The sequence below is a fragment of the Tamandua tetradactyla genome, chromosome 4 (genome assembly GCF_023851605.1).
Source record: "Tamandua tetradactyla isolate mTamTet1 chromosome 4, mTamTet1.pri, whole genome shotgun sequence".
Lineage (NCBI taxonomy): Eukaryota > Metazoa > Chordata > Mammalia > Pilosa > Myrmecophagidae > Tamandua > Tamandua tetradactyla.
Window position 1 is genome coordinate 176047998 of NC_135330.1, and position 10948 is coordinate 176058945.

Here is a 10948-nt window from a genome sequence, read left to right on the forward strand (position 1 = left end):
ATTCCCTATGTTGACCACCTGCTAAAAAAAGCTGACCTCCAAGTGAAACAAATCAAATTACTGATAGTTGCTTCATCACAAACGAATTGTTTCACAGTTCATAAGAACAGACGTGAAACCGCAATGCACTTGATTACCTTCCTGCAACATCATATTTACTGACTGAAACTTTTTCCTCGAAATATGCAACTTCTTTAAATAAATCAACCCTATGGCACCAGGGGGGTTTAATCATCATCAAACTCAGCCTGTTTCATGTCATTACTCCAGGAACAAAAATTGTCATTTCTCAAGCGAGCTTTCAGCGGTACACTTTGTAAGGAAGACCTTTTCCTGGGACAAATCACCCAGAGTCCTCCAGGTGAGAGAATTTAAAAAAAAATTTTCCTCTTGAGGACTGGAACAATCACACCAATAGTCGCAGCAGTAGTGCTGCAGGGCGGCAGGCCTCTCCAAAATACAGGCCTCCAGCAGGCCTATAAATCTGTGACCCAGCACTGAAAAAGAGCCTAATCTGAATTACCAGAATGGTGGAAAACTATCAGCCATTTCCCACCCCCACCCCAAATATATTACAAAAAGAAGATACATAGCTCTAAACCTTGTAAACCATTTCTATTCTCTCTTAATTTCGAATCCTCAAAGACTCGAGTTCATAGTAACATAAAGATATATTGACTGAGTTAGAAATGGAAGGGATGCGTGGGAATTTCCTTTAACGAGATTTAAATATAAATATGAAATCACGGTAGAAAAAGGAAAATCAGCACCCAAGGAGCGTCCATCAGTGAAAGTGAGAAGCGGAGCACGGCAGGCAGCCGGAGGAGAAAGGCATGAGGTCTGGAGCGGCGAGTATTGCGCATGGAAGAGTGACCTCTGTAGGAATCAGGAGCGCACTGGCTCTGGGCAGGCGGTGGCCGGGCTCCCCCTCCTCCAGCTCCGGGTCCCAGGCCGGCTTCTCCCCGACGCCGCAGACGAGCCCAGCGCGTTCAGGCGTCACCTGGCGCCTCACAACTTGATATCAGCGTAAAGATCTGACTGCCGGTACTTTCTCAGCAAACTGAATACCTCACTTTTTTTTCTTTTTTTTTTTTTTTTAAAGTCCATACAGATCAGACAACATGGAAGGAGGCTGTACTAAGTAACTTTTAAATACGGGCAGTGTTGCAAAATACTACGTAGCATCATGCAGGAATATCTGTTTAATTCGGTTTTCATGAGTTTCTTATCCTTTTCATTGGGAATTTTTGATTAAGATTTTAGTGAATTTGAAATTTGCCACTTTCAAAGTGGACAAAATTCTTTGATTAGTTTGTGCTTTCTACCTCAATTCTCCATCCCCTTACTCCTACAGCCACGCTCAACTTACTCCACTTCAATTAGACTACTGAGTCTGCTCTCCCTATCAAATACTCCAGGAACCAGCTAAGGACTCCATACTTTTCCCAAGTTTCCCAAGGCCAGAAACCCTGATTCTGTAAAGTATTTTTGGCTGTATGCTCGAAACGTATCCCGAGAATGAAGCCATACGCAATACTGAATGCACAGATGATCAATTACGAATCATGGCCATATGAATTTAGAGAAGTACCGCATTTTTCTAAATTCTAAATTCTGAATTTACTCCAGCAGCCCAAACTGAAAGTTGCTCTCCACAAGGACTACCTTTCTTGGGGCTTTGATAATAAGAAAGTCTGATCCCAAAGGATCCAGTTCCTGCACACCCTCCCCAAAAGCAAAGGCTGCAGGAGCAATTTACTGGGCAGTGTCCTAAGCGTTTGCAGAAAGCGTCCTTAAAATTAAGTTGGCCACACGGAGTCCGGAGCCATTGATTTACAAAAGAAGAGGCCGACGTGTTGAGTGCACTCCGGGATAAAAAAAAAAAAAAAAAAAAATCTAAGGTACGTCTCCCGGGTAGGGAGGTAGAGCAGTGGAGGGGGGGGGGGGATGTCGGGATCGCCACCCGAGTCCGCTTCCGGAGCAGGAGAGCCACCCGCGTGCCCTCGGGCAGCGACGCCGCGAAGCGGCGCATGGGCTTCAGGGCCCCGCCAATGTCGGCGGCGCAGGGAAACTCAGGGCTCCCCTTTCGAGGGTCGGATCCCGGCTGCATTCCCCACGAGGTCCCAGGATTTTTCACATGGCATCATGCCCGCCTTTCTCCGGAGCGCGCCACCCTCTCCACCCCAGGCAAGACTATTTGTGGCCAAGCTCTTCGCCCTCGAAAAAAACGAGGGTCAGGTACCGCCATCGGACACCTTCCCGCACGTGATATCCGATCCGCCAGAGGCTTTTAGCGCCGGGGAGCATTTGGGGCGGGGAAGGAAGGTGGGGAGGGCGCCCCTTCGGGCCGGCGATCCGGTTGGAAAATCGAGCGAGATGTCTCCACCTAGTGAACTGTACAGACGACGGGTGAGGTGGGGGTGAAGAAGGCGGGGAAGGGACCGAGACTCCAGAAAGAGTGGGTTACCCCGCGCGGCCCCTGGTCGGCGGACAGATGCCTGCGAGCCTCGGCGCGACCCCCGGCGGTGGAGCGGTCGCGCCCGGCCCTCTCCTCCCGTCCCGACGACGCGGCGCGGCGGACCCCGGGTCTGGGACCGCAGGGGCCGTGGGGTGCTGGCGGGCGGGGATTGAGGGAATCGCGGGCGCAACTTACTTGGAGTTCGAGGAATTCCAATAGATCGGCTCTAAAACTATAGATCTGGAGATCGCAGTTCTGCATAAAACCATCAAAACTCCCCAGCAGTACTTCCAAACGGAGTCCCTCCTCACCGCCATGGCCACGCCGCTCCCAGCTCCGCGCGACCTCCGGACCTCGGAGGGCCGGTGCGGGAGGCCGGTATCCCCAATCCTCTCAGGCAAAAAAGGGAGAAAGGCCGGGACCCTGCAAATCCCGGGCGACCGAGGGCACTGTCGGCGTGCCGAGCCTGCTTCCAGGGCGTCTCGGAGTGATCGGCGTTCGCTCGTCCTCCGGGGGCCCCTCAGGGCGCGAGGTGGGGGCCGCGGGAGCCAACGCTTAGTGCGCGGCGTCGCGGCGGGCTCCGGGCTCCGGGTCGCTGTACCGGACGCAACTTGGACGCCCGACTCCCGTGCGGATCCAGGGTGCCAGGCGCATCCACGGCGGGTGCGCTCGCGGGGCGTATAAGGGCGAACGGCGCGCGGGGGCTTAAAAAACAAAAGGCAAGAAGCGGAGAGACGACTCGGGCGACAGGAAAGGAGTGTCGCCGGCGGCCGAGGCCCGGCGGGGGTGAGCGCTCGGCCCCAGGGAAGAGACGCTTGGGACTATAGATCCAGAGGGGCGGGCAGCGCCCTGAGTCCGCGCGAGCCGCGAAGGCGCGATTCCATCTCCCTGTCCTCGAAAAGGAGGCGCCGGCGCTGTGAGGGGAGACGTCCAAGGCTCGTAGGAATCTTCCCTAATTCTTGCTGCTTGTCAGGGACCTGCGCACCGCGTTCCTGGCCCACGGAGGCAGGAAAGAAAGAGAAGCTCTGTCCTTGCTTGTGGACGGGGGCTTGCTGCTGCCGCCGCTGGCGGCTTCAGGCGGGCCCGCCGGGATTAGCGTGCGTGTCTTTGTGTGTGCGGTGAGTGCGCGCCCGGACCCGAGGGGCTGGGCGCACCGCGGACTCCGCCGCGCTCTGGCCGGCTCCAAGCGCCGCCGCGCGTCTCTGCGAAAGGAAAATCGGCGCGGCCGGCGCGCTGTCAGAGCGATATAAACGCAGGCCTCCGCCCCGCGCGGCCCAGCCCATTGGCTTGCCGCGGGGAAACCGCACGCTGGTTGGACGGTCACCCTGCCCGTCAGGCGCCCCCAGCAGCCGACATTCGATCGGCGGGAGGCGGGGCCGCCATCTGACAGGTAAATCCCCGCCCCCAGCCCGCGTCCCGGGTGCCCAGGCGTTGGAGATTCTGAGCACAGAACAGAAAAAGGAGATCGCGAATAGGAAGAAAGTCTCCTTGCTTACTCACAGGGGCGCGGACTCACTCGTCCTCAAGGGTGCACCCAGAGCGGCAGAGTAGAGTGCCGTGCCTAGTCATCTCGGAATCACTGGTGGGGAAGACGTTTAGAAATAGTAACGCCCCAGAGGGGAATAGGAAACATCGCAGAAGAGAGGCGCAAGTCTAAAAGAGTCACCTGACCCTGCCCTCTCGACGACGCATCTCTCTATTCACAGCATGATACCTTTATTTTCTGGTAACTTTCTTTGCTTTCAATAAATAGATAACTTAGAGGGCGAAACTTTAATTTTCACGAAGTCGAAGGCAATGGATTGACCCGATTTTTCTAAAAATGTATTTCCTTCCATACAGGACCAACTTTTACACATCCTCACCCCCACCCCCACCCCCACCCCCCGCGCGCGCGTGAACACATCCATCAAATTATTTGACTCCCTTCACTATTTCTCACGACACTTCTTAATGACGGGTTTCAAAATTTATTTTGTTACAAGACAATCAGCTAAGGGCCTACCTAGGTCAACGGGGCCTGGAAATGCAAAACGACTTCAAAAGGACGTGGCGCGGGGATTTGCAGTAGATAATTAGGAGTTTTCAACTTGGATGTGATTATCTTCTCTCTCCCCAGTGTAAGATTTTGTGCCACTTTCTCCTCTCCACGAGGAGACACTTCCTCGTCTTTTCCTCTCCACAAGAAAACGCTGTTCTTGTGGGCGTTTTTCTTTTCAGTTCCTCACTTTTCCCGGGCAAACTGCACCTTGTAAGCTTTCACTGCAGACGTAGTCCCGGCAAATACGAGCCAGAGCTGGCTTTCTCCTTTAATTGGACTTGGTAAGACACACGCTTTCCCGAAGGTGACTGGGAATCTAGCAAGCGACGGAGATAAATATCAATGTGTAATATAGACGTCTGTGCATTTGTTTTTATTATTCAGTGTCTCGAAGACCTAAACAAAGAGATGGCAGGAAATTCTTTACTTTGATTCTCCGTTAAATGCTTGCGGGGAAAAAAGAGCTTTGAAACCTTTCGATCACTATCTGGAGGCGCGCTCAACACAATGATTTTCCACGGATCCACAGCGCCCACTAGCGACCAATTTTACTTTTTCTTGAGAGGACAATAATCTACCAACCCGGAACCAGTACAATGAGAATTCTAATCAAATCGGAAAGTCCAAAGGATAATCTTTTAAAATACCCAGCAGCAGGAAAAACATGGTAGAACTAAGGCGCAGTACAAACATACAGTTCAGCTGGGGGGCAGAAGGGGACCAATGAAATGCGCTGATATAGTCTCAGTTTACCTTTATTAGATCCCCTCCACGCCGGGATTTCTTTGCTTTTAAGCGCAACGAAGCGGATGTATTTCTAAACAAATTGTATTTCTCCTGTAGTCAGTCTACCCAGTAGACTAAATTTAGAAGGGTGAATATATATGGCAAAAACCTCCTTTAGATACTAATTTTTTCTCTCTCCTCTTTATAACAAAATCTCTAAGCGTTTCATATATGTATTCATGTTTTGAAACATTACTTCTATGCCGGTTAGTGTACATTTCAAACAGGAGTGTTCAAAGTTTCTCAAGACTAGTTTGGTAAGATCGAAAACATACTAAGTCATGAGAAGTGAATACTCTCAAATTCTTTCAAACACATCTTTAAGAAAAAAACTATTTTTCCGTAATTGCTAGATTTAAATAAGCCTTCAACAGACAAAATGAAATAAAAAAGGCTCAAGCAGTATACCGATTTGAAGTCATGGGCAGATAGATTCCCAGGAAAGAAAAAAAAAAAAAAAAACCACAAGAAATTATTCCTAACTTCACAAAGGAAGAGGACTCATTTTCAATAGGCTCAAAGAAAACATCCAAATAATTCATTTGAGATCTAATATAAAGTTAGCCTAACGATTTTTAAAAAGAAAACTATTTCAATACAATCGTTTCAAACTTACTTGGTGAAATATAAGTTGTGACATCTTAGCTCCTACATCCTCTTCAAGAAAACTAGAGGAAATAAAGGACATTTGCATTGTCTGAAAATAACCTTGGCTTCCAAAAATTTTTCAATAAATCACAGTCACATCCAAAGCATTTTACCCTAAGAAAAATGTAAATATACATTTAAAAACTGCTTTCTTTTTAAAGCAGTGTATAATTGACAAAAAAAGACCCTACATATTAACGTCTCCATTCTACAGCTTTAGAGTGTGTGGATATTCAATTTATTTTCAATAAATACGGACTAATAAGTGACCAGCCATGGAGATGATATGAAAAGCATCAATCAACCCTAACAATTGATAAGATGTCAAATTTTCACTGTTGTTCAGATATTAATTTGGGTAATTAATCAAATCACTTTACTATTGTACATTTATCATGCCAGGCAAAAAAGAAGTTATATTGGCATGTACAAAGGATTATGTAATACTGTGGAAATTCTAAAGCACCCTAAATTAAGAACTAGTTTCAATCAGTTTACCATTTGAGCCTCATTTTACGATTCATTCTTTGAGGAACTTGGTTCTTTTTGAAAATCTGTAACTTTTCAGGACATATTTAATACCTTATCAAAAAATGAGGTTATTTCATCAAAAAGAAGTTATTTCAATTGTTTGCCAGAGTTGATGAGGAAGTTTCTAAAGGTTGAATTCATAAAACGTTTGGGAATTTCAGACAAAGTTGATTACAGAAATTGACAGAATAAGTGGAGAGAATGTAAATGTAAAAGTTGGACAGTTCCAGTTTAAAAATTCCAGGATAACCATTTTTGCTCGATAAAATGCATTTTTATGTGTCATTCTCTTGCCTCTCTGAACTCGGTTAAGTTTCCTTTGTATTCCTTGTATGTAGTCATCAATTCCAAGATGTACTTTTTTAGTTGTGAAAATAACATATATACAAAAAAGCAATAAATTTTAAACACACAGTTATAGAACAGATTTCAGTTTGGTATGGGCTAAATTTCCACAATTCTAGGTTTTTCCTTCTAGCAGCTCCAAGACACTGGAGATAAATAACATGATTCAGCATTTGTTCAAATTGAACAAACCTATTCATTTGTTAAATTCTATCTTCTCTGTTAAAACTCCACCTTCCCCCTAAGACGTACTTTTGAAAATAATTTAACATAGTTTCTTTAAAAGCAAAGAAAAGTCCTATCTAAATTTAATATTACAGAAATTTGATACACGTTGATTGTTGTCAATGTTATGGACTCTAGCTGTAAGCCTCTCCTGAAGTTATACCCTTTTGCATTCTGGTTTTGTATGGTTTATTTCAATAAACAAATTATTGAAGATTTTACAACAGGTTGGCAAATCACATTTTGGAGGTAAGGAACCTTTCTGACCCAGAGTAAAATAAACCCCTTCTTAATGATCAACTTTGCCATACATCCCAAACTCATCTTTCTGCTTTTAAAATTCAGACTGTTACATATTGAAGCATCCTAAAGTCTCTTATCTATGAGTTTGACTATTAACTATTCCATCAAGTTCTTGATCCAGAGAATCAATCAAGAATCAAAATTTGGAATTTCAGTAAAAACTCATACCTTATAGACTACAAGATACACCTCATGGAACCAAAACACCTTCTATCAATGTAGTCATTTAAATCTCAGCTCAACTTATCATTTATTTTATAGAATTATTAAATGCAAAAGCCACATATATGGAAATGTGTACAACTAGGCTGGACACTTAGCATGACACATTTCCTTATTTACAAACCAAATGCTTAGGAGGAATAGTCAGGCTCCAGTTATCCTATTTCAAGCAGAATTTGGTAATGGGTGAAGATTAACAACCAGGTAACAGCTGTACAGTTTTCATTTTACCAGTTGTTAATTCTAATACCTTAACCTCTCTACATGATTCCCACTTTATGGACGAATGTCATATAAATATATGGATATAAAAATGTAAAGTTTTACACCCTATCCATATAAAGGATATTATGATGGCAGTCTTAAGGAGATAGCATTTCTTCTGGGTCCATAAAACTATTTTTGCCTCCTCTTTATTTACAGTAAGAAGTTCACCAGCACCTAGAACTAGCTATAATTACGTATTCCTTTATTGGACTCATTTTACATGTCATTTATTTAATCTGCAATGAAAGCTAGAAAAGGAGGAAGGAAAAAAAACACCCAAATATTCACTAAGAGCAAACCCATTTTATTTGAACCCTAATAACCCACATTTAGTAACCAACAGTTCTACCAATCTTGGAAAACACACTATAAAAACAGGTAATTTCGCTGGGTGACAGTGAAACTGCTGGATCACAACTGAAGATATTAACCCTTTAATTTTACTGGCTTCGGACATATGCTAGAAAGTATGTATAAACAAAGTACAACTGTTTCAACATCCTCTGATTATCTTCTTTTCAAATAAGACTTCCAACGATGTTTGTAACTTATAGATCCAATACTGATTAATAAGACTTCCAATGATGTTTGTAACTTAAAGATCCAATACTGATTTAAGTATAAAGCATGTTATCATGTACTAAATTTGTGGGGTATTCAAACAGATGTAGTAACAAGCACACAGATATAAGAGCAAGCATGATTACTTGGTATTGCTTTGTCAAATCAAAGTTAAAAAAAATTACCTTGGGGGGGGGCAGCAGAGGGCTAGCTAGCTCTCACACACACATACACACCCTAAATTTGTACCGAGTCCTATCTTCCACCCCCTGCATACTAGCTTCAAGTCAGCAAATCTTTTATATTATTACCCCACCAGTGCTCCATCTGGACAACTGGATGCTTAAAAAACAAACAAAAAAATAAATCACTAGAGTTAACAAAAACAGGAACATTGACATAATCAAGATCCCCATAATAGGCAATTCAAAAAATGAAACCATAGGGCCTACAGGCTTGAGTTTCAACCTGTTTCTATTATAGACTTCTAAACTGAGATCCTCTTTCTTTTATATTCAGTGGTAATTTAGGTTCTTTTATTCTTTAACAGCACTCTAGCTCTTGAATGTTCTGAATACTTTTGTGGGGAGAGGGAATTAATTAATTAATTAATGAAAAATTAAGACATTCTATCTTCAGAATTACTCATGGCCAATAATGCGAAACAGGGTACGGCTCTGGGTGTAAAGGAGCAGAAAATTAAGAGCATGGAAAACAGAAGCTCTAGTTTAATAGCTTTGGAGAAATCTTTATTGTGACAAATTGAGGATCCTTAATATAAAACGAGGCATTAGAAATTATGATGAGAGTCCAATTAGCCAGGATTCTAAGCTTATTAAAATTAAGAAAAGAAACACAAAGTCGCAGAAAATTCTTAAGGTACTGCTTTTTATCTAGGAAAGGTGGCAATACAAAAAAGCTATGGGCATATTATACTAGCACAACTAAATGACTAAGTAGGTAAATTAGGACAGAAACTATCCAATTTGCTGTATTCATAGTTCTATCATAGGAAAATGAAGCAGTAAATCTTAACCTGAAAGCCCCTTCCCCTATTTGCAAACATTAAAGAGTCCTCACACCAAGCTAATTTAAAGGTTTAGTTTATACAATTGATGACTCTGCAAACTCCACAATATAAATGGCAATTACTACATGTGAAATACTGCAATAAAAAATAAACAAACTCATTAGTTAATCCTGTAATGCATTAAGAATAACCTAAAAAACAAATTTTGAATAAAAGCATATTTAATAAATTAGGGAGCATCTGAACTGCTAAGAAACTGGGGTAGAATTTAAACTCTTATGTACATAAAGGCAATGGAAACAAATGAAACCATAAGTTACTACATTGTTGCAGTACAGAAAAATTTGGGTGTATATTAACAATTACATCCTCTTTCTTGTAGCCGAGCAGAGAATAAGTAGTCAGTTACCAAGCAGGAACAATTTCAATATCTGAATGAGTCTTCAACATGCAGCTACTGCAATGTCACTAAGCAACTTACTGTGATTTCATACCATATGTGGCAGTAAGAAATTAAAAATAAAAAATAAAAAATAAAAAAGGCATGCAAAAGCTGATTGCAAAATTTTAAGTCCAGGCTACTCTTTTAAATACAATGTTTAGAAAATAAGTTTTAGCAAACAATTCTGAAACATTTCCAAAACTTGAACAGAGAGCTTAGGAACAATGGTCCTGCACCCCCATGCCCCCCCCCCCCAAAATTACATTAAAAGTATAATTGTCGTAATTAGAACTAACCTATATTTTAAGAAATTACAAAAGACTCATAGGCAATCTATATTCTTTAAGAAATTAATCTTTGATTTTCTAGTAATAGGTATCATGTTTACTAAACATTAGTTCTAACTACAGATCATACCCATTTAAAATGCTATCTTTAAAGAAAACTGATTTCATTGTTCCTTACTACAATTAAGACTCATCGTAGAGCTTAAAATTAAAGCAGTATCATTTTTCTTAGCATGCACACACAAAATGAACTATCATTTAGTCATCTCTTAACTTATGTTTTCAATTTTAAAGAATGAGCAAACTGTCTCAAAAATACTGGGGAACATTTTCTTTAAGTTCCTCAATGTTTCTGCATCACAGGTAGCATTTTTATATTCATATTCTTTTCTTGAATAAATGTTTTAATACCAGTTGATTTAACACAAACATATAAATGAGGAATCAAATTCTACAGTATAAAACGGGAGAAAAAGTAATCCATAAAATGGCACATGCAAAAAACCTTTAAAAAGTTTTTATGTGTCTTGTTGCAAATATAAACGTGCAATTACCCTAAACTGCAATGATTTGACTCCCTTAGCCATTTTTGAAGGTACAAAAAGCTAAGTTCTTTCTGATGGCCTAGTCTGAAAACAATCTAAAATTCCATAAATTTTTAGCATTTTCCTAGTCTTTTTAAACAGATTGTGGTGATAACACAAATCCTAAAAACAGAGGTACAGGTTTGAAAATTTAAACCTCTTCCTGGGTGCAGTTAATCTGTCTTAAAGGTAATACTGATGTCACAATTGCGGGATCA

General features: G+C 42.2%; 1 protein-coding gene across 1 annotated transcript in view; it reads right to left on the minus strand.

Annotated features, from left to right (window-relative positions):
• EFNB2 (ephrin B2) overlaps window positions 1–3265 on the minus strand; it is a 46710-nt gene extending 43445 nt beyond the window's left edge. Inside the window, exon 1 of the mRNA XM_077158645.1 lies at window positions 2654–3265. Within this exon, the coding sequence (XP_077014760.1) occupies window positions 2654–2775 (122 nt within the window). The 5' untranslated portion in view covers window positions 2776–3265. The remainder of the gene's footprint in view (window positions 1–2653) is intronic.
• Between the last annotated feature and the right edge of the window lie 7683 nt (window positions 3266–10948).